The 23,546-nt window shown below is 44.4% G+C and overlaps 1 protein-coding gene and 1 pseudogene across 2 annotated transcripts in view; one reads left to right on the top strand and one right to left on the bottom strand.

Moving 5' to 3' along the window:
* The window catches only part of DNAAF11 (dynein axonemal assembly factor 11), a 71,194-nt gene extending 60,011 nt beyond the window's left edge, over nucleotides 1-11,183 (bottom strand). For both annotated transcript variants that reach the window (XM_013051772.2, XM_013051771.2), the window contains exons 1-2: nucleotides 11,037-11,183; nucleotides 2,038-2,205 (exon numbers count right to left, since the gene is read on the bottom strand). In XM_013051772.2, the coding sequence (XP_012907226.1) occupies nucleotides 2,038-2,205; nucleotides 11,037-11,046 (178 nt within the window). In that variant the 5' untranslated portion in view covers nucleotides 11,047-11,183. The remainder of the gene's footprint in view (nucleotides 1-2,037; nucleotides 2,206-11,036) is intronic.
* LOC123391479 lies at nucleotides 11,151-19,771 on the top strand (annotated as a pseudogene).
* Nucleotides 19,772-23,546: the final 3,775 nt, after the last annotated feature.

The raw sequence follows: 23,546 nt of genomic DNA on the forward strand, positions 1-23,546 counted from the left end.
TGCATCTCCCAGCGAGGAAGAGTTTTAGAAGAGCCAACTATTCTGCAAACTTCTACCTCAATGGCACCAGAGCAAGTGTGAATCCTAGAGAAACACTTTGGCTTGCTAAATGAGCGCCTGCATGCCTATGGGTGGAGCGGCACTGAAAAATCCCATTATTAGGATTTAAAAGAGTGTTTAATTTAAGAATACTTTGGAAGCAAAAATTTAAGCTTTCTCGCAGTTCTGAAAAGGCCTGAAATACTATGCTACTAATTAGTAATTGTGACGGACCCAGCTGTGGAGATTAAAATTTCGGGAACTCTTTTAGATCTGTACAATTAGGACGGCTCGCTAATGCCCCCTTGCATAAAAGCTGGTGGTTTTCTGTAACAGCCTTTTTAATTGAACAATATGCCAGAGTTTCTAATTTCTGGTAAAGTGAAAGATGCCTAAAATAATTATCTGAAGAAATGTAAAGAATTGTAATAAATCTTCAAAAAAAAAATAATGCAAATTCTAGGCTTTTTGCAACCCGAGGACCAATTTTCAATTATCCACCAAATCAGGGGCAACCACCTCCACAGGGTTTCTCAGCCTCAGGGATGAGATCTCAGGGGTATCCGGGATCTCCTATCGCTCAGAGTCTCTCAGGGCTACTAAGGCTGGGGGGGGGGGGGGGCGGTTCTTTCTTGGGGGGGGGCGTCCTTGTACTACAGGAGGGTTAGCAATGTCTCTGTGCAGTGTAGGTGGTCGCACACCCCCTCCCCCCCAACACACCTGTCACAACCAAAACAGTCTCCAGAGGTTGTCAAGCACCCTGTTGAGAACCACTGCATATCACAAGGGCAAGTTCAGACACAACCTAAAAGCTGACCTCTGGCTCCAGTGCCTTGGCCCAGAGGGGCTGGCGTTCTTCTGCTTCCTAGACACTAAGCCCATCCCTTTCCCCCAGCTCCCAGCTACCTCCATGTGTCTAGCCTGGGTAAATGACAGATTTAACAGCGATGGTAGCAGCTATCATCTGAGGGATGGTTTCTCGTATGCACCGCAAGGCTAAGTGACCTCAACTAATTTCACACAATCTTCAGAGGCTGAGGGAGGGATCAGGCCCATCAGGACCTGTGCCTCCTCTTGCCACTACACTACAGGTTGCTCTATTGGGTGTGGGAAATGCTCCTGTATCTGGTGGCAGGACACCCTCAGAGTGACTCCATAGGCCTCCCTTCTCTCCACCACTTAACTCTTTGTTCCCCATGGAATTGTGGGGCGGCCCCACCTGGCTGATGGATGAGCTGGGAGAAGGAACTAGGCCTGGCCAGCCACACCCCTACACTCTCTCTGGCTCCTGGGGTCTCCCTGCCTGCAGAGAGTACACACTCTCGTCCCCTATGACCATACTGCCCTACGCAGGGCCCACATACTGCCCAACCTGCATGCGACCAGGTGGACAGATGAAACTTGAGGGCAGTTTTAGGAAGCCCTTTTGGCTGAAGGCTAAGCCACTTTCTCCAAAAGGTTTTGTGAGTTTAATGCTGATGTTTTGATCTGTCTACTTGTCATTTCATTCAAACTGGAGCAGTGAGCAGGGGTGTAGGTGCGCATCCCTTTGATAACTCATACACAGCACAAAGCCGTGCACATCCCTGTTCACAGTAACCACGGCAGAACCAGCCACCCAGGGAACCTGCGTTGCACACAATGCTTAGGTTCCATGGACCAATACAAAACTATGATGAATGCTTGGCCTCTATTCCACTTTCAAACTTTGACAAAACCAGGCTATAAATGAGCAGGTCAACAATCGTGCTCCCACCCTTAAGGGCCCCTGGGCATCTCCTTAATGGCATCCCTAGCGACCCTTGGGCAAGGGGACTGAGCAGCGTGGGAGCCCCAGGAGAGGGTCCACGCACAGCTTCCGGGAGCCGCCGCGTCTATTTCCCCTGTATGGCTCCTTTTCACCCAGGTTGTCTTCTTCTAAGAATCATACCGCCCTCCCCAAAGTTCTCCCATTCAAAATGTCAAAGAAACTGTGAGCACAAAATCCTGAAGACTTACCAATTTTTCCAATGAGGTTATTTTGAAGATAGAGGATTTTTAAATCCCGGCACCATTTGTCAATGTGTTCTAGCTTTTCTAGCTCTTGCTGATGCAAGGAGAGTTCCTCCAGGGAAAAAATCACACAGTCATTGTGCGCGGCATTCCGTCTAATAAGATCTTCTGTGACTGAAAGAAAATTTGGTACGGATTACATCTCCGTCCCTGTGCACGTGAGGTTATTACATTACCAGTTAGATGTTGGTCCTCCAGGCCCCAGGGGTTTTCAAAGGGGAGGAGAACAAAGAGGAGCTGCCTCCTGCTGGGGACACCATGGTGAGTCAGAGAGCTTTTGTTTTATTTGTTTTCTGGTTTTTGTTTTCTGTTTTTTGTTTTGTTTTGTTTTTTTGCACAGGGTCTACCTACATTTAGCTGTCTGGACCAGGACAGAGTGGGAGGGTAATGACCTTGAGAATGTTGATATGGAATCCCACGGTGGTATCACATTGAACTGGATGAGACCCACTAAGGAGACCAAGACAGGACCACTTGGACAGAGTGGCAGGGTCTGGCTGCCAGAGGGCAAGACTAGGACGGCATTGCCCACCATTCAGTAAGGAAAGGTCCATTCATTCAACTGACATTTATTAATCTCACTAAAAGTGAAGAGAAAAGACAGAAGCACCCTAGATATTGCACTGTGATCTTATACAGCATCTACCCTGCGGTCTGTCTCCGGGAGGAAGAAAAGGAGTCATTCTCAGGAGGAGGGTGAGGAGAGTCTCTGGCCCTCTGGCTGGAGTGCCCTGCAGCACAGGGGCTGTCCTGTTAGGGGGGCACCAAGGGGCTGAAGACAATGCCCTGGTCCAAGGTTGGAGCCAAGAGCAAGACAGGAATCCCCTTCCCAGGGCACGCTCAAGTTAAAGACGTGATTCCAGTGGACAAATCCTGTGTTTTCTGGTGCTACTAAAACCATAATTAATGCATTATAATATCCACATGTTAGGTGGACAGTGGAACATTGCATGTCCAGCCAGAGAAACAATAAAGATTCATTTATTGCCGCTTATGAGGTGCCAGGCACTGTCCAAAATGCTTTGTGTGTGTTCATATATGAGTATTTACACTCAGCAGATGAGTTAAATAACTTGCCCAAGGTCTTGATGGGAAGTGCCAGAGCCGAGTTGTGAGCACAGGAGTCTGGTGTCGACCACCAGCTGTCAGCCACTATGCTACACCGCCCCAAACAGGAGCAAGGAAGAACGTCTCAGGACGTCCCAGGCTTCCTCAATGGTACAGGTTCCTCTAGCTAAGACCGAGTTCTTTACAGCCGCTCACCTGCCCCACTTCCATGCCCCATCCTGAAAGGGGGAGTTTGCCTTTAAAAAAAAAAAAAAAAAGTGAAAACAGGTCCGAACTCGATCATTTGTGTGCAGCTAGCTGAACCCCTGCTATTTCTGGTGGTAGGAGACAGGGTTGCATGACAGCTCTTTGGAAGAAAGACAGGGGAAGTGTAATGGTCCAGAGATTCAAATACAGTACACGGGGAATGTCCCTGCTGTTCCAAGCCTTGGCTCAACTAGCTGGCAGAGCTGGCTGCATGCCAGGTCCTGGGGAGGGGCAGGCCGAAGAGGCAGGGGGGGAGGCTAATAGGGCAGCCCTGCCAGCCGCAGCTCTCTGGGGGCCCTACTGCCTACTGTTCTCTGCTGCCTCTGGAGGCCATGGCTAGCAGGCAAGCCAGCTTCAGCAGAAAACAACTTTCCGGAAACCAAACCTGTAAGAGAAGGGCATTCAAACTACTCTCCACACATCTCACTACCAAAGTTGGTTCTAACAGCTTAAATCAATTGATCATGAATCTGTGGGTACAGCCAAGTTGAAGGCACTGTGAAGCTGCTGTGTAAAGTCACATATATTAGCTGTCTCTGTAATCATCTCCAAGAATTCTCTTAGTAAGGATGCGGCAGGGAATGGGGGGTTGGGATGGCACAATCGGTGTTATTTAAGCTACCCTAAGGAAATGCAGGAATTATTCACTACTACAAATAAGACTCTCAGTGACCAGTGGGGTATATGTAACGTGAACTATACTAATCCATGGAGTAGAGGGTTGGGTTTTGGGGGGCCTTGATGTCATCAGACCTGGAGTCAAAGGGACCAGAAGGATGTGTCTGTCCAGAGTCCAGGCCTTTCCTTCTAGAACATGTCCCAGGTAGAAGAACAAGAGAATTCTCTCCCCAACGGGCCCCAAGCCTACCTCCACGCCCAACACTGGCTGTTTCTCCCGGTTCATTCCTGAAGATATCCCTACACCCTGGAACGTCCAAGGAGTAGCTCTTTTCTGGAAATGTGGATGGGGATGTAGGCAGGAATATCCACCTTCACACAGGGGCTTGAGGGACAGGACAGAGCCAGGAATGGGAAGAGAAGGGAGGGGTGGGCCAGGAGTCAGCTCTCCCCAGATGCCCTGCCTACCCGCCCCCAGCTCTGGCATGGAACCCAAGGAGTAAACGTAGCCTTTTGAGCTGTTATAAAGATACTCTTGTCAAGGGAGGAAAATGCATTTTATCTGGCTGTTTGATTATAACTTGACACATAAACATCCATTTTATTCTTTCCCTGGGTCACCAGTTGCCCTGGAAGGCCTAGAGGAACATTCATATTGCAGATATAAACCCAAGTTGAATCCCACAGCAGCCGTCATCTGTAAGTATGGTTCAGTCCGATGTGTTCAGGGGAATTCTGAAAGCATCTTTTTAAAGCATCATAGTGTCCAGCCTGGGACAGCTACGTCAGCATCTGTGCAACCCACTGGGAGCGGCTGGGTCTCAGAAACACTAAAGGGATCATGGGCCACTCCAGCTCTACATTCTTAGAGGCTTTTCCAATTTGTCCAACCGTAAATACCAGCATGTTCCTCTACAGACACCAAATATCCTTCCTATGTTCTCTTGCTACACCTTTCTTAAAATTAAGAAACCTTTCCCACTATGCTACTTTCTGTGTAATTTGATCACTTTCATGCAATTGTCAACTCCTCCCTTTCAGGGGCATGTAGATATTAGGAAGGAATTACATTGATCTGTATCTCCTAACCACCAGAATTAAGATGATAAAAATCACTATCAGTTAAAAGGGGTGGGAGTAGAGGAACCTTTGCATGAATAACTAATTTGCAAACACACACAGGAGAGGAGGGTCAACAGGTGATTCGGTACCAAAGGGAAGCTTGTCCAACAGCAACGTTCTATGCAATTAGGACAGATGACAAAATGGAGAATCACAGTGGAAGGCAGTACTGCTAAAGTCTGGAGCTCCCTTTCCTCAGCTCTTCAATAAAAGCCACTTTCCTGAGCTCTTCTACAGAAACCACTGTGTGGCCCCCCCATTTATAGCACTCGGGAAACTGCTGTTCTACAACGCTGTCCCCACCTGCAATGACAAATATCAGCGAAGAAATGAGTCCTGAGAAAGAAACGTGGAAGACGATGTACGTGGTCGGTGGGAATAACAGCGTTCCAATGCTTGTCAACAGGAAAGCATTTTGCAGTTGCACACACCACATCATCTAGACCAAACTCACCTTTACTCCCAGGAGCACTGCTCACCTTTAGAAAGTCCTACTCCACATAATACATCACTGCATTGATAAGAAATCATTCCAGGGATTTAAAGATGCTTTGGAAGCATTAGGATGTCACCCTAAACTCGTTTCAAGAGAGACGGTATTGCCACGCCTACCCCAGTGGTAGAAAAACATGCCCAAGTACTCTATGAAACACAGTGCTTTCATTGGAAAAATTCCAATAGCAAAATCCTGACCCGATCTGGCTCTGAGAAGCGTCTCATCCACAGAGGGTGCTAGCCGAGACCTGTAGGGTGCACAGAGGCTGAGAAGAACATGGACACTTTAAACACAGATTCATGTTTATCTCACTAATTGGAATGGTACCAAGGAATCCAACCAAAGTTTTAATCAAAACTCATAAGCCAGCCTACGCTTCTTTTCAATGCCATGGGATGACTGGGTTTTTAACAACTTAAGGTAATGGCAATAAAATGACTCTTTGGGGTGGGGTGAGGAGAACAGAAGGAGAAGGTTTCTGGCGTACTGGCGGTTGTCAGGCCACGTTGTTTCTACGGAGCTTTTCAGTGTATTGAGCAAAGTTCTCAATAATGAAGTATTGTCAGAGCCAATCATGAAGTATTCATTCATTCCCAAGCTTTATACTACTATGCTTTTTAAATAGCCCTCTATTTCTCACTGGGTTCGAATAAAATAGGTAGTGTATATTTAGGGCAGATTTCACAGAATTTGTAAACACCCTGAAATATATCTGTGAAACAGAAATGTAACAGAGATAAAGGGGTGACAAATAGGAGAAGGTCACCTCTTGCAGCATTTACTTTTTCTTTTTTTTTTAATGTTTTCAATGGCCACTTTTAAAAATAGAATTACTCATTCGCCCTGCCTTTCATGACGGACTCGGGTCATCATAACAAAACACCGCTAGCCATACTAGACCCAACCCAGTGATTCATGTAGAGTGCCATGAAGGAACATGCGTGCAGGGCTATGGGGCCGTGACAGAAGAACACAGAGAGAACAAGGAGTATAAAGTATAAAGGGGGGAGTGATCAGTGTTACTGAGTGGCAGGAGGAAGATCACAAGAGGCACCGTGGAGAAGAAGCCTGAGCTGAGTTTTGAAAGGTGAGTAGGTATTTGTCAGATAAATGGATGAGGAAGGGGTGCTCCAGGCTATGGTGGATGCTATGTTGCCCAGTTCCCTCCTTTAAAACTGAAGGACTAGTTCTTCTCACTGCTAGGAGTTGTGCCAGCAGTCTACCCTCAGCTGCCCACTGTCTTTGCAAGTCCCTCGGCTGAAAAGACACCTCAATCAACGTCGTGGTCCCTCCCAGGAAAGCCTGTATCCAATGACAGTTGATGTGGGCTCTAAGAGCCCAGCCCTCTCACCCTACCTTGGGAAAATCGAAAGGTCCATTCCCAGTTTAGAGGTCCTTCAGTTTCCAGGTTGGTGAGCGATGGCCTTTGTTTAAATGCACCACAGCCCAGCATCCTTCCCTAGCCAGTCTTGCTGCTGCCTTCCCTATCCACTCCACTAACACTCCTAGTGAACCTCCTGCACACTAATCTCCATCAACAGGTCTGCTCCCTGGGGAACCCAACCTGGAAGGGTGGACACTGAAAGTGGAATGTGAATGCAGATACTAACCAAGATGGGCTTCTGCAGTCAGAGTCTGCCGCCTGAGGGGCGATGGGGACAGCACTACCGGTGGGAGGGGGAGCACAGATAGTGTCTGCCACCAGGGAGCTGCGGGACGTTTAACACTTGCACAGTGAACTGTGTCAATCCATCTGGAATACCATAACACAAATACTATCAATTAGGTGGGTTACAAATAAGAAATATTTATTTCTCACAGTTCTGGAGGCTAGAAGTCTAAGATCATGGCACGGGCAGATTTGGTGTCTGGGGTGCCCGCTTCCCCACCGATGGGAAGCTCTCATGGTGGAAGGAGGAAGCTAGGCCTCCGGGGCCTCTTTCAGAAGGGCAATAATCCCAAACATGAGGGTTACCCCTCATGACCTAATCACCTCCCACGGGCCCACCTCCTAATACCATCACTTTGAGGGTTAAGATCTCAACATATGAGGGGTGCCTGGGTGGCCCAGTCGGTTAAGCATCTGACTCTTGGTTTCAGCTCAGGTCATGATCTCAGGGTTGTGAGATGGAGCCCCATGTTGGGCTCTGCGCTGGGTGTGGTGCCTGCTTAAGATTTTCTCCCCCCCCCCCGCCCCGGGAAACAAACAAACAAACACATAAACAGAGGGAGGGAGGGAGAAGACAGTGGGAAGGAGAGAAAGAGAAGGGAAGGAAGGGAAAAGAAGAGAAGAAAAAAATGAGAGATTTTGGCATATGAATATGGGGGAACACAAACATTCAACTTCTAGCAAATAGTATACTAATGAAAGAGAACCCCCTGCATGGTGTGACTCATCAGGCAGTAGAGAACTATGGGGATAATCATAACTTAAAAACTTCAAAGGACAGGGTGCCTGGGTGGCTCGGTTATTAGGCATCTGCCTTCTGCTCAGGTCAGGATCCTGGGGTCCTGGGATCGAGTCCCACATTGGGCTGTCTGCTCTGTGGGGAGTCTGCTTCTCCCTTCATATAAAGAAGTTTGCTTCCTGAAACCAAAGAGTAGACAGGGCAGAGAACAAGGACCAGGACTTAATCATAAGAGGAACATGGACTTCAGGTTCCAGACATGTTGGAGTCACAGGGACAAGACTGAACTCCAGCCTAAAATGACTAAAATCCAGAAAAAAAAATATGGAAAAAAAAACTGGACATCAGGAAATCCACAGGGAAATAATAAAGTATTTTGAACAGAACAAAAAATGAAAAGCCATATCAAAATGTGTGGGATATGGCTAAAACAGAAGTTGGAGGAAAATTTATAGCACTAAATGCTTAAAGAAAAGAAAACAGTCTCAAACATTAGCTTCTTCCTTAAGAAACTAAAAATGAACAAATTAAACCCAAAGTAAGCAGAAGAACATAAATAACAAAGATTATATCAAAACTAAATGAAATGGAAACAGAAACAATTGCAAAAAGTCAATAAAAATATTTAAAAAAATAAAATCCGTAAACTTCTAGCCAGACTGAATCAGTGAAAAAAGAAAAGATGTAGACTGCCACGATTAGGAATGAAAACATGTCATATAGATTATATAGTATTAAAGGCTAGTAAGAGAGTAATATAAATAAATTTATAATAATAAATTCAGGAACTTATATTAAATGGGAAAATTCCTTAAAAGTCACACACTACCAGAGCTCACATGGGAAGACACAGATAAACCAAACAGCCCTGTATCTACTACAGTAACTGAATATGTAGCTCAAACCCTCCCACAAAGAAATCCATGGCACAGATGTCTTCACTGATAAATTCTACCAAGCACTTAAGGAAAAATAATATCCAGTATGCCCAAACGCTTCTATAAAACTTAAGACAATTAAAAAAAATTAAGAATACTTCCTGAGATAATTCTACGAGGCCAGCATCACCCTGAGTTCTAAACTAGACAAATACAAGGCCAAGGCTGACCATGGGAGATGCTGTTCTAGACCTGGGCTAACTGATAGAAACTGGGATGTCAGATTCTTGAAACAAGGAAGGTAAGGTAGCATTTAACTTTAGAAGTTAGGTGGACAGGGGCGCCTGGGTGGCTCAGTGGGTTAAGCTGCTGCCTTCGGCTCAGGTCATGATCTCAGGGTCCTGGGATCGAGCTCCGCATTGGGCTCTCTGCTCAGCAGGGAGCCTGCTTCCTCCTCTCTCTGCCTGCCTCTCTGCCTACTTGTGATCTCTCTCTGTCAAATAAATAAATAAAATCTTTAAAAAAAAAAAAGAAGTTAGGTGGACAGATGTTTTGATGAGACAAAGCTGGAGTTGTGGCCGGTGGTCCACATCCATGGAGGGCTTTGGAGATGGAGAACAGAACACGACATTCCTGAGGACAATCCAGATGGGCGGCCAACAAGGGCACTATGCAATCTGTACAAGGACTGATGCCTGGAAGGCTAAGGACAATTGCCTCAATAAAAAGTTACAATTTCTTGCCTAGTTTCCAGACCTCCGTTTTTGGACCTGAAACTAGGATTGCCAGATTTAGCAAATAAAATACTGGATGTCCTGTATTTTTATCTGATAACCCACCAACCAAAAGAGAGGCTGGGTCCCCAAGAGTACAGGGCAATGATTCACCGAGTCCTTTACAAAAGGACTGCTGGCCCTTTCCTTGAGTAACAGTGCACTGTGGAAGGGGGAATACCAGATCACGTTGACACCGGCTGGTCACAGGGTCTGAGTTGTTATTAATATCTGGAAACACAAAGCATTGCCAAGTATTCTTATCAGAGTGAGAACACGTTAGGGCCGGGGAATAAACGGAATCACGCCGATGTCCAGCTGACAATTCGTTAATCCATTAACAAATGTTGACGAGTATGTGGATTGTTTCCATTTCTTAGCTACTGTGAAAGCAGGTGCTCTAAATGTTCATACACAACGTCTATGTGGACAAAGGTTTTCATTTTTCCTTCGTAATGTCTAAGGATTACATGGGTGGGAAGCAAAGATTTCCTTTAATTTTTACTGCTGTTGGCCCAATTTCTTTTGTCTCTTGCTTTAGAGAAGAGGGAATACTGGTTAAGTATACCCACTTGGGAATGGGGCTTTTACTATGTACAAATCATCTGCCCCTTCACCAGACTGTCCCCTCTTCCAGGGCAGAAACCCCATCATCCAGGACAGTCTCTCGATTTAAAAATGTTAATTATGACACTTTTACAGTAAGTGGGCAATTAGGCGGAACGGTACAAGACTGCCAGAGATGAGAGGAAGATCGGAAACGGTCTGGCGGGCAAACAGTTCAAGCCAACGTAAGTGACCGTTAATCCCATCACCCTGCACAGTGTTGGTGTGTTTGTAAGCATGTTTAGGACACGTAACCAGGTCAGCGAAACAAGCCTGTTATTGCTTCGGTTGTGGAGATGAGGTTTAGGCCCAAAAGGATGAAGAAGGCTCTAAGTCTCCAGGCCAGTGGGTTGCGGGCTCCCTCCAACCCCGCTCGGACCGCCTTCCGCAGCCCGGGGAGACGGGGACCCGCCGGGGGCCGCACGGGGAGCGGCGAGACGCGCGGGCCCGCTCCCGGCGGCCCCGGCGACGCCAAACCCTGCACCTTCCACCACCCCGTCGCAGGAAGCCCCGTGCCTTTGTCGCCCGCCCCATTTTATAGCTGAGGAACCCGCGTTTCGCAGAAGCTGAGCCGCCCGGCCGGTTGGTGGGCGGAGAGGCAGAGGGTCCCGGGGGGGACCCGGGTGCGCGGGCCGGGAAGGGGCGGCGGGGCCGTGTGTGTCCCCCGGGCCCCGGGACGACGCCGGGAAAAGGGGACAATCGAGGGCGGCTCGTGGGAAGGGACGCTTACTCCGGCCCATGGCACCTCTTCGGGTCGCGGGCCCGGGAAGCTAGATCCGGACCCCGAGGGCTTCGTCGCACTCTCAGTCACGCCTCTGCGCGTCCGCCCCGAACCTTGGCCGCCATGGCAACGGGCGCTCTACGGCGGCCGCGCGGGGCCAGGCTCGGCCGCGTTTCCCGCGCCTCGCGGGAGCCGGAGAGAGAGCCTCGGGGAGAGAGGGCCCGTCGCGTAGACGCAGGCTGTCCGCGGACGCCTCGTTCTCTTCCCCGTCCCCCCTCCCCCCTCCACAGACTGCTTCCCTTTCCGCCAAGTCAACATCACGGGCTCGCTGTCTTCCTAGTGGATCTGCCTCCCCGGGGGCCCTCTCCGCCTTCTCGGGTCTGCGGGGTTACCGCCCTCCGGAGCCGGGGGTCCGCGAGTGACCCCCCACTCGCCCCGCGAGCCGCGGGCGGGCTGGCCTTGAGCTTCCTTAGCCAGTTTCCCCATCTGCAAGACGAATGATAATGACTTCTAAGTATCTTTGTGAAGATTTTCAAAGAGATGATGTGCGTGAACGAAAGACACTTTTTGAAAAAAACAGCCTCCATACACGGGGTGGTTGCGTTGTTGGATTTCATGCCCTTGAGGTCACAGCCCAACAAGGATTTCCTGCTAACAAGTGTTCCAGAAACGCGACCCTCCATCCGCTTTCCCTACCCACCACTTTCTTAGCTGTGAAGAGTAGAAAGTGCATCTGCAGTAATAACCACGACTCCTCCCTCATTTCCCCAGACCCCTCCCCAAAAATGCCTAATAGGCTTTCACTGATTCTGGACTGGGAAGAACATCACTAATGCATCCTCATTCATCCTCATGTGGGAGGGCTTTAGTGGATGACACCTCCCAAAAGTTGTTTTGTTTGTGTGTTTATAGCCACCTTCACTGATTTTTTTTTTTAAAGATTTTATTTATTTGGCAGAGACAGAGATCACAAGTAGGCAGAGAGGCAGGCAGAGAGGAGGGGGGGAAAACAGGCTCCCCGCCCAGCAGAGAGCGGATGCGGGGTTCCATCCCAGGATCCTGATCATGACCTGAGCTGAAGGCAGAGGCTTTAACCCACTAAGCCACCCAGGCGCCCCATCCTTCATCAATTTTGCCCACACTCACTTACTTCTGGCAACCAAAATTAATTTTAATTTGTTCTCTGTATCTACAAGTTCCTCTCCTTGTTTTCGTTTTTATTTTTTGTTTTGTTTTATTTTAGATTCTGCCTATAAGTGACATCCTTCAGTATTTGTCTTTCTCTGCCTGACTTACTTCACTTACTATAAGACCCTCAAGGTCCATACACATTGTAACAAACGGCAAGATTTCGTCTTTTTTTTTATGACCGAATAGTATTTCAGTATATATATTTATAAAACGTTTCAAATGACTGAATAGTATTTCATTACATATATGTATGATCACATTTTCTTTATCCTTTCTTTTTTTTTTTTTCTTTTTTGGTGGACACTTAGGTTGCTTCCATGTCTTGTGTGTTGTGAATAATGCTGCAAGCACAAGGCGGTAGAGATATTTTTTTGCATTAGTTTTCATTTTCTTCAGGTAAGTACCCAGGAATGGAATTGCTGGATCATATAAATGCTATTTTTTAAGTTTTTGAGGATCTCCATACTGTTTTTCACAGTGGCTGCACCAATTAACTTTCCCACCAACAGCCAAGAGAGTTCCTTTTCTCCACATCCTCACCAATCCTTGTTATTTCTTGTCTTTTTAAGGATAACCATTATAACAGGTATGAAGTAACATCTCTTTGGGGTTTTGATGTGCATCTTCCTGATGATTAGTTACATTGAGCATCTTTTCATATATCTGTTGGCCATCTACATGCCTTCTTTGGAAAAATATCTATGCGGATTTTCTTTCCATTTTTAAATCACAAAATATTTGTATTAAGTTACATGAATTCTTTATGTATTTTGCAAATTAACCTTTTAGCAGATATGTAATTTTCAAATATTTTCTCCCATTCTGTATGTTTCCCTTTCATTTTGTTTGATGTTTATTTTTCCTTTATTTGCTTTTGTTTTTGGTGTCAAACTCTCCCACCCCACCGACAAAGGTCATTACCAACACCAGTGTCAAGGCACTCACTCCTGATATTTTCTTCTAGGTGTTTCATGGTTTTGTTTTTAATGTATTATTATTACAAAAGTAATTATCGGCCTCTATCCATTTGCAAAAGAGAGAGAGAGGGGAGTGCTATGTGTAAAATATTTTTTTTAAAAACTTCTCCCATCCCAATCATAGTAAATAGTACAAAGTCCATGTTCTTATCTTGATATGTGTGTTATGTTTACATTATAAAAGAGGATTCAGAGGGGGCCTGGCTGGCTCCCTTGGCTAAGTACCTGACTCTTGGTTTTGGCTCAGGTCATGATCTCCGAGTCATGAGATCTAGCCTGCTTCCAGCTCCGCTCAGCATGGAGTCTGCTTCCCCTCTCCCTCTACCCCTCCTCCTGCTTGTGCACTCTTTCACTCTCTGTAAAATAAATAAATAAAACTTTAAAAAATAAAAGAAGATTCATAGCGTACTGTTGAGTGGAAAGAAATGTAGTTTTTCAGCAGACATCTGTTAAGCCTTTACCATTGCTGGTTATTAGTGTTTGTCAGGTGGATACCAGGGCATGAACTGTAGCTGAGAGGGAGAAAAGCTGAACCGGGTGGCGTGAAGGAGGGGCTGGGAAGCCAGTCAGCCTGGTAAGGGAAACAACGCGTGGATATGCTTAGATCAGGGATAATGGAGACCGTAAATGTCAGGGCAAAGAAACGGAACTAGAAAGGTGGGGTTTCAGGCTCCATATCCGCACCTGGAGAGAAATAGTTGGAGTTCCAAGGAGACTCCCAACAGCACTCAAACCCTAAGTTTAGGTGACATCCTCTGCTCCTGCCCCAAACGCTTGTTCTCATCATTTCACTATTTTTTTGGAAGCCACACAATGTGGGGTGAAGAAAGTGAACTCTGGCACTGGAGACCTGGTTAAAATCCACAGACATGTTACTATGTGGCATCAGACAGATGACGCCACCTTCCAGAGCTAAGACTTCCCCATTTCCACATGGAACCGACAGTGCAGGCAATCTATGGCTATGCCACGGAGAATCTGTGGCTAATGTCTGATTGCTCACGTAGGAGATGATGTGCCCTCAGCAACAAGTCAGTTTACCAAATATGCCCATACTTGAACTTGCACATTTGACAGTGAGGGGTTCATCAAGACTAAAAAAGACCTATTTCTGACAGGAAGCTGGTACTGGGGGATAATCCACATAGAAGGGTAGTTTCTGAGCTAACAGACATGAAGTCAGGACCAGTAGAAAGGACCTTGGGATCTGGGTCAGAGAAGAAAAAAGGGAGATAGTCTGGAACTCTAGAAATTTCTCTCAAGATCAATTGTAACCCAGGTATCCGGTATGTTGGCTCTAAACTTTTATCCTTACCTTCAGAAAGATTCACTCTTAAACTCTCGACCTCACTGTTAAGCTGTCTAGGGATCTTAAGGGCCTTGAATTTTTCCTATGAAACTTAATATCTGTTTCCCATGAAATTTAATATCTGTGGACCTAGGGTATTCTATCCATTTATACACAAGTGAACAAACAATGCTGTCATTCTACTGCATAAAAGTCTCTGGGATATTTTTAAGCACCATGTACTCAATATGGCCCAGTGCTTTGTCTAACCTAATTAGTCTAACCTAATTCTCACATTAACTCTTGGAGATAGACAATGTTATCATCTGCATATTGTCAATAAGGAAACTGACGTCCGGTGAGATTATATTACCAGAATTTTATGCCTCAAACTGCCCCCCATACTGCATCACTTTTTTTTAATTAACATATAATGTATTATTCGCTCCAGGGGTACAGGTCTGTGCATCACCAGGTTTACACACTTCATAGCACTTACCATAGCACATACCCTCCCCAGTGTCCATAACCCCACCACGCTCTTCCTACACCCCAGCAACCCTCAGTTTGTTTCGAGACAGAGCTACCTGAAGGCAGGAAGGGGGTTTATTTTTCATCTCTGAATCCTACCTATGAGCACAATTCCTAGTTGCTTAATAAATATTTGTTGAGTGATTGAATAAGTCAGTGAGTCAATCTCTCCAAGAGCTTGACATCCCGGATGGATACATCTCACGACTTAAGTAGGATCACCATGGACGTGTCCATGCTTTAAGGGGACCTATCAGGCTACTCAGGAAGAATGTCCCATCCTTTTGGTCATTGGACATTTCTTTGTCTTAGGACCTTTCACCAAAATCTAGGATAAGAGCTCCTTTGGGAAACAAGGTCTTGATCAATTTACCACTCTGGTGTAAGAGAGAAGAGCCTCAGATGATAAAACAGAGAAACCGTAATTTGTCATGGTCCATCCTGGGCTGATTATGCTGTGTTTTTCCTCAACCCAACACCACAATCACTGTGTTTCTTAGAAACAAAAGCCCCATGGAGCACAAAGGACAGGTACACGATGTGCTGTGATTGTTACAGTCCACTGATGGAAGGGAAGTGGGGAAATAAATCACAATGTGACAGCTCCAAGAAAAGCGAAGTTCGAAGTTCGTTTTACTCCAACTGAATGAGACTGTTTAGAGTCATGGTGTGTGTCTACTTATGCAAATCATTATTCAAAACAGACTTGTTCCTGTGGCTCCTGGAAATATAAACAGATGAGTGGGGCTTCCTGGGGATACAACTACACTATTTTTGTGTGTCTCTAAGTAGGAGAGGTAAATCTCAGAAGTTGTTTTTTTTTTTTAATTTCTAATAACAGCAAAAAATTCCTCCTGCTTCTTTTGTGCTGGATAGATTCAAGAGACATTGCCATATAAAGCTATTTGTTTCTTCTTATTTTTACTATTATATATAATTTAGTATTTTTATGATGTGTAATTAATACTGCAGTTACGATTCAGTTGTGCTTTGTGTTAATTTTCCTTCAGAAGGAAGAAAAATTGCATTGCATCTTTAGGACAAATAAATAAGCCTGTCAAGCTACCAGCATCTCTATAATATCAATTGCTTGTTTGTTTCTCTCCTTCCATCCATCAGCAAATATTTGTCAAGTGCCTTCCGTATACCAGACACTATGAGGAGTGATTGAGACTGTATATGTAAAACTCTTAGAAGAGTTCTTGCCATGTAGGAAGCATTCAGTAAGGGCTCACTGTTCATATTTTGAAAACAAAGTAATTTCCTCCCTAGATGGTAATCCTAAAGTAGGTACTATTATTACCCCCATTTTACAGATAAGGAAACTCTGTCTATTTTGGATCAATGTAATGGAAAGATCTAAGAAAATCAGATTTAACAGTGTTGCTTGTCTCAGGGGAGATTGGAGGTGGACAGCATTATTTAAATTGGTCTGTTACATCCATTTGAGGGATGACATCTCCCAGCTGTCAGGCTAACAACAGGAAATGAGAGGTGGGATAGGACTAGTAGATAATGTTCTCGTGCTTCCTTGATCCAAATCTATGGATATGAATTTGTGTTATTTGATGTGAGTTCCTCAAACATGAGACACTCCCACAATCAAATGAAAGTATGAAACCACACCTCCAAATCAAGTGTAAAATGTTTTTGTTTTTTTTCATTTATCCCATCTGTTAAAAGATAAACGGAAGTACACTAAAACTTTCAAGAGTTTATTTGAACAAACATGGATTTGAGTCAGGCAGTGCCAAACTGAGTGCCCAAGTGTTCCTCGTTCATAGAAGCTAGTGGAAAAGTTTTTATAGAAAAGACAGGACACATGGGGTGCCTGTGTGGCTCAGTGGGTTAAGCCTCTGCGTTGGCTCAGGTCATGGTCTCAGGGTCCTGGGATCGAGCCCTGCATGGGGCTCTCTGGGCTCTCTGCTCAGCAGGGAGCCTGCTTCCTCCTCTTCTCTGCCTTCTTCTCTGCCTACTTGTGATCTCTGTCAAATAAATAAATAAAATCTTTAAAAAAAAAAAAAAGAAAAAGACAGGACACAAATCAAGGAAGTCCTGTGATTGGCTATAGCTTAAACAGCTGCCTTATTGGGGAAAGCGTAACCGACTGTAGTTGGTTATCCTTAGGTTTTGACTTCTACATCTTGAGGCATTTATAGGAATTAACTCTGGCTTTGATTTTGGTTTACTTACATAGGCTGTCGATGAACTAGACCCACCTCAGTCTCCTGACCTCCTCATTTAAGTACTTGAACACCTCCAGACTTCTGCCCATGCCCATTAGCTTAATAAAAGTAAGAGTTGAGGGGCATCTACGTGGCTCAGTCAGTTAAGTACCTGGCTCTCGATCTCCGTGTTATGAGTTCAAGCTCCACACTGGGCTCCATGCTAGGTGTAAAACTTACAACTTCAAAGAAAAAAAAAAATTTAAAAGTTGACATTTTAGGAAAGACTTTTACTAATTTGAATATACTCAGAGGAGAGTTACCAGGATATCCTGCCCCCCCAGTAAGGGTTCAAGTACTGGGCCTTTACACATTTTACTTGACCTCATTGCTTCCTCATCTATAAAATGGGAAAAGTAAAGTGCCTACTTGATTGGGTTTCATTGAGGTTTGTAGGAGAGAATGTATAAAGCATTTGCCCACAATAAGTGCTTGATATATCTCCATTTTTATTATTATGTGTGAGGAAAGATGGAGGGCAATGAGGTTGTCTCAAAGAAGACTGCTGGGTACAGCCAGTGGTTAGAATAGCAGGAGTCAACCCTGCCTCTGTTACCATCCAAAGAGCCAGATCCATCAGCACACATTTCCACTGGAGGAATATGTTATTGATCTCAGAAGGCTGTTGACCAAGTTTTCCCTTGATTAGTTTATTTGTTTCCAGCTCAGGCATTTTGTTATTTTTTTTAGCACTTCCTAGAAGACAAAGTGGTAGCAGGTGCTGAGGCCTAAAAAAAATTACAGAAGAAAAACTAAAAAAAAAAAAACAAAAAGAAACAAAAACAAAAACAAAAAACCTGTATCCACTAACTTAATTTTCTCTGAGAACTAGGTAAACAACAGCTTTGTTCAGTTTTAGTGTTAGAACACCTGAGTCCAGCTCATAGAAAACCACATTATTGTTTGAAAACCACTGAGCTCTACTAACTATGGGCAAAGACATGAGAAAATGAAATCCACAAAAGTTAGAACTGTATCTCCAAAAACATTAATCCTGCCATAATAAAATCGACAAGGATAAACTTGAAATGAGGCCCCTGGGGAAATTGCAAGTAACTGCCAATTTTGCTAATGATAATAAGTTTATTTTAATTGCTAATATATTCCTAATTACTCTACATCTAAAATGTTTACTTCGCCATCAGTCATCTTCTTTGATTTATGTTCTTTGTGAAAAGATTTTGTCATATCAATCAACCCTTTTCAAGTTTCGTGGCAGCTGCTGAAATGATCTCACCTTTCTTGTCACATAGCTTGGCTGGGCACCATTTGTCCAAAGGCAGAGAGAAGCCTCCCTACTAAATCCTCTAGAATTCATAGTTTCCCATTTCAGCTAGAGCAAAGTAGTATTTCTAAGACTTGGTTATATGAACAAAGAGGACTGACACTGTTTATTCCAAATTCTGTTTTTAATCTGATTTTCTGTTTGTCTGCTCTATCTGAATGTGTGTGTGTGTGTACATGTGCATGCATATCTGAATAATTGTTTTAAGAATGTAATGTAGGGGCGCCTGGGTGGCTCAGTGGTTTAAGCCGCTGCCTTCGGCTCAGGTCATGATCTCGGGGTCCTGGGATCGAGTCCCACATCGGGCTCTCTGCTCGGCGGGGAGCCTGCTTCTCTCTCTCTCTCTCTCTCTCTCTCTCTGCCAGCCTCTCTACCTACCTGTAATCTCTCTCTCTGTCAAATAAATAAATAAAATCTTTAAAAAAAAAAAAAAGAATGTAATGTAGTTGGTGTAAAGATTTCTAATCTGGGTGGGCATTATAGGGTCCCATTAGCCCATTTACTCATTTTTTTTCTCTTTTAGTGATGTGACTTCTTGGTCAGAAGAAAAAACAACAGAGAAAAGACTTCTTGCCAACGATCTTGGGGACAAAAAGTTAAGGAAGAACAAGCACTGCTTCTGTGAACGAGTTTCATGGTTTGTTCCCGTGGAAAATGTGAAGTCTGGTCCTAAGGAAAACCTGCCCCAGCATCATGATCCTAGTATCTGCTGGTTTGCACCAATAACCAACACCAAACAGTGGAGGGAACCACTGTGGGAATAGAACTGGCAGGGATGGCACATGCACAGCCATGGGGCACTAGCAGGCCCAGGCAGAGAGCCACCAAGGCTGTTTGTGAGAGTCACTCTACAGGAATCCCTTGAGTTTCACAGACCTGACTTCATCTCCCACTCTGGGGAGCGGATAAAGCGTCTGAAGCTGAGAGTCCAGGAGAGGAAGCTGCAGAAGATGTTGCAGAGAAAGCGGGAGGCCCTGGTCAACGCTGTGAGAGAACAGCAGGGCCGGGACCCTGCGCACCCGCTTCTGAAAAGAGGCTTCCTGGATGTCTGAAAGAACAAGCCTATTGGGAAGAAAGAAATGATTCAGAGGTCTAAACGGATTTATGAGCCGCTTCCAGAAGTTCAGAGAAAGAGAGACGAGGAGAAGAGGAGATTGGAATACAAGTCAGACCGGCTGCGAGCTCAGCTTTTCAAGAAGAAAGTGAACAATCAACTCTTGGGGAGAAAAGTTCCCCGGAACCGATAAGAGATATCAAGTCCTTAGGGCTGGGGTCGAGTGGTGACCAAGGCTGACAAGGTCTGGACCATGCCAGAATGTATATATTCACCAATGGAAATAGACAGTAAACAAGTAAACAAATAAATACTACATAAGACCATTGCATGTGATACGTGTTTTGAAAGAAAAAAGGGGTGGCAGATTTCATCTGGAGGATACCTAGTTTGGATAATCAGAGTAGGTCACATATGGAGTGAGTCCTGAGCATGAGAAGGAGCCAGTTATGTGAAGAACTAAGGAAAGATCGTTCCTAGGCATAGAGGAAAGCAAAAGCTCTCAGACTAGGGAGAGGCTGGCCTGCTACAGGACAGAATAAGGCAGTTAGTAAGATGAGGAAGAAGCACAGAGAAATGTTAAGGAGGTGGGTGAGAGGCAAATAACTAGGTAGAACCTTGTAAGGTGACAGGTTGTTATTCCAAACATGATGGACACAGGCATGAACAGAGAGAAGACTGTGAGGGAAGAGGAACAGATGGAAAAGAGCCCAGAAGACTCCCTTCCCTCATAGCCCTTAGAAAGAAACAGATCCACCAACACCTGATCTCAGGCATCTCACCTTCAGAACTATGAGAAAACAAATTTCTGTCACTTAAGCTCCCCGGTTTGTGGCACTTAGTTACAGCAGCCCTAGAAAACAAATAATAGGATTTGAGAATGAATACTGACATTTTTATTTGGAAAACTAAAAGAATGGCCTTTCCATGAACTAAGATGGTGAAGATGGTAGAAGGGGAAGATTTGGAGAAGGTAGAAATTAGGAGATCCATTTGGACATACTAATTTTCAGATATGTTTTAGACATTCAATGAAAATTTTGATAAGGCAGTTTGGGTGTATAAATGTGGAGTGGAGGTCCAGGCTGGGGATTTAGGTGGAATGTTGGGTTTTTGTTTGTTTGTTTGTTTTAGTAGAGGTATTGACACTCATGTACATAGATGAAAATGCTCTAGAAGTGAGTGTAGATGAAGAAGAGATACCAGGGCTAAGCCTGAGCATACTACAAAATTTAAAGTTGGCAAAATATGGGAAATGAGCAAGAGAGACATAAAACCAGTGAAGTAGGAGGAAAAGCCAAGTAAGAGAATTGCTTCCAAGAAGTAAGGACTGATGAACCCTTGTCAAATGTTGCTATAGGTCAAGTACAATGAGATCTAAGAATTATTCATTGGGTTAAGCATCACTGAAGGTTGTTGCAGCTTTGCCAGGGGCTAGTATGGTAGATGGTGGGGTTATAATCCTGATGGGAGTAGGTTTGAGAAAGACTTGGAATGGAAGATTCTTCTATAATTTTTTGCCCCCTATTCTTTTCTTCCAATTCTATAAAATTATAGAAGAAAAATCTACCAAGGAATTTCATGTCTCCTGGGAGCAGAGCAATGGAGAAAGAGAGCAGTTATAAAGGATATGGAATCCAAAGAGGGCTTAATTAAGGCAGGTGTTATTATGGCACATTGGCATTCTACCACTGTAGAAGAGAGGGCAATTCCTGGAGGAATCTCCATAAATAGATAAGAGGGGGTGGGCTGCAATCATGAGTAGGGAGTCGGCATTAGATAGCAGCAAGGACTTTCCATCCACAGAACAGGAAGGAAGGAGAGTAGGAACAGATGCTTGTAGGTGGATAAATGTGGTGCCAATGGCTGGTTGTGTCTTCTTAGCTGTTTCTATTTTCTCAGTGAAATAGGAAGCAAGGACATCAGCTAAGAATGAGGCTTAGAAAGGATGTCTTGAAGGTTTGAGGAGAAAGATAAGGCAGCAAATGGTCACCTGGGGAATGGAAGAGTGAATACATAGAACGGGGTAAGATGATTGCCAGGCATCATCATCACACCTTGAGAGGTATGGTTACAAATAAGAAAGGCCTCCTTTATACTTTCTCTCAAGCCATATTCAGAGTGTGGAAAACTGCATAACAGATGGAGCTTCAGACGCAACCAGAGTTGTGGGTTTACCAGGAAAGTACAATGAATGGAGGCAGGTAGAAGGGAATGACTTTATGATAGCTCATGGGATCTAAAAGAATTTTAGATCGGACAGGGAGATATTCTGGGGGTGACAAAAATGTCTTAAAATTGGACTGTAGCACTGAAAAATTGTTGGAAGAGAAGAGGTGGTAAGCCAAAAAACAGTAATCGTTGAAAGTTGAATGTCCAAATTTGAGATTATGAAGGAAGTAATGACAGGGTCCAAGGTTTGATGGTGACAGTGTGTGACTGTTTCAATGTGGAAGACAAGATTAGATCAACATCATCCTCCATAAGGAAATGCAAATCTCTCCGAGGATGGGGACCACTGAACTCCTCTAGGGCATGACTACAATCAGAAAGACAGACATTACCAAGGGTTGGATGAGGATGTGGAGAAACTATAACCCTCACACACAGCTGGTGGGGATACAAAATGGTGAAATTACTTTAAAAAATAATTTGGTACTTTCTTAAAATGTTAAATATAAATTTACCAGATGACCTAGCCATTCCATTCGTAGGTATCTACCAAGGAGACATTAAGACATATATTCCCACAAAGACTGATATGTGAGTTTCATAGCAACCTTACTCATAATAGCCAATGAGCAGAAACAACCCAAATGGCCATTAAGTAGTGAATCAGCCAACAAAATGTATTATATCTATATATTGGAATATTACTCCACCATTAAAAGAAATGAAGTAATGATTCATGCTACAACATGGGTAAACCTTGAAAACATTATGCTAAGTGGAAGAATCCAGACCCAGAAGACCACACATTATAGGATTCTATTTATATGAAATGTCTACCAAAGGCAAATCTATGGATAAGGGAAGTAAATTAGAGGTTGGCTGGAGCTGAGTGGTGGGAATGAGAAGTGGCTGCAAACGGACAGGGAGATATTCTGGGGGTGACAAAAATGTCTTAAAATTGGACTGTAGTGATGGCTGCACAAAAATCACTGAATTGTATATACTCAAACAAGTGAATTTTATAGGATGTTTACTGTAACTCAATAAAGCTGATTTTTTGAATAAAAAAGAAAAATAAAAGAATGCAGAAAACTGGGTGGCCAAAGCATTTGAGGGGATATGTATGTGTGTATTGAAATCACCAGGAGGAATGACAGGAATCATTGTGGAGGGAGTGACAGCTAGGGAGGTGTTAACATCTTCAAGCAAAGAGAGGTCGGTAGTTGGCTGCATCATAAAGGGGCAGCAGATGGTGTAGTTTGATGAAATGAACTCCAAAACTAGAGATTTTAGGGGAGGAAGGACAGACAAAATCCAGAGGTGGCCATGAAAAGCAAGGAGGCCAACCACCCTACTTCCAGGTTCAGTGATACAAGGACTCTGGGAGAGAAAACCAAATTTATAATTAATTACTACAGTAACCTGGTGAAGTCTGCAGGGAAGTATGACATGGGGCCAGACATAAGGCACTATTCTCAGCTCCTCCAGTGGTTAACAGTTGACCTCAACTTACCCTCTTGGACCCTTGACAATGAAATGAGAATAATAATCATTGTCAGTCTCACAGGATTGTTCTGAGAGAGAAACAAGAGTAAGTATTTACAAGCCCATCTCATGTTTCATAGTAAGAGCTATTATTCTCAAATACTTTCCATTTCTGCTGTTGAGAAACCTGAACTTCAGAGAGGTTTAGGTGATTTGTCCAAAGTCATACAGCACTTAAAGAACAAAGACAAGGGTCCGGACTCCTTCCGTCTTTTATGCTATCACCCTTTTGCAAAGCCTCCTCTCAGCAA

Source organism: Mustela putorius, unplaced genomic scaffold, assembly GCF_011764305.1.
Source record: "Mustela putorius furo isolate JIRA1106 unplaced genomic scaffold, ASM1176430v1.1 tig00000228_pilon_pilon_pilon, whole genome shotgun sequence".
NCBI lineage: Eukaryota > Metazoa > Chordata > Mammalia > Carnivora > Mustelidae > Mustela > Mustela putorius.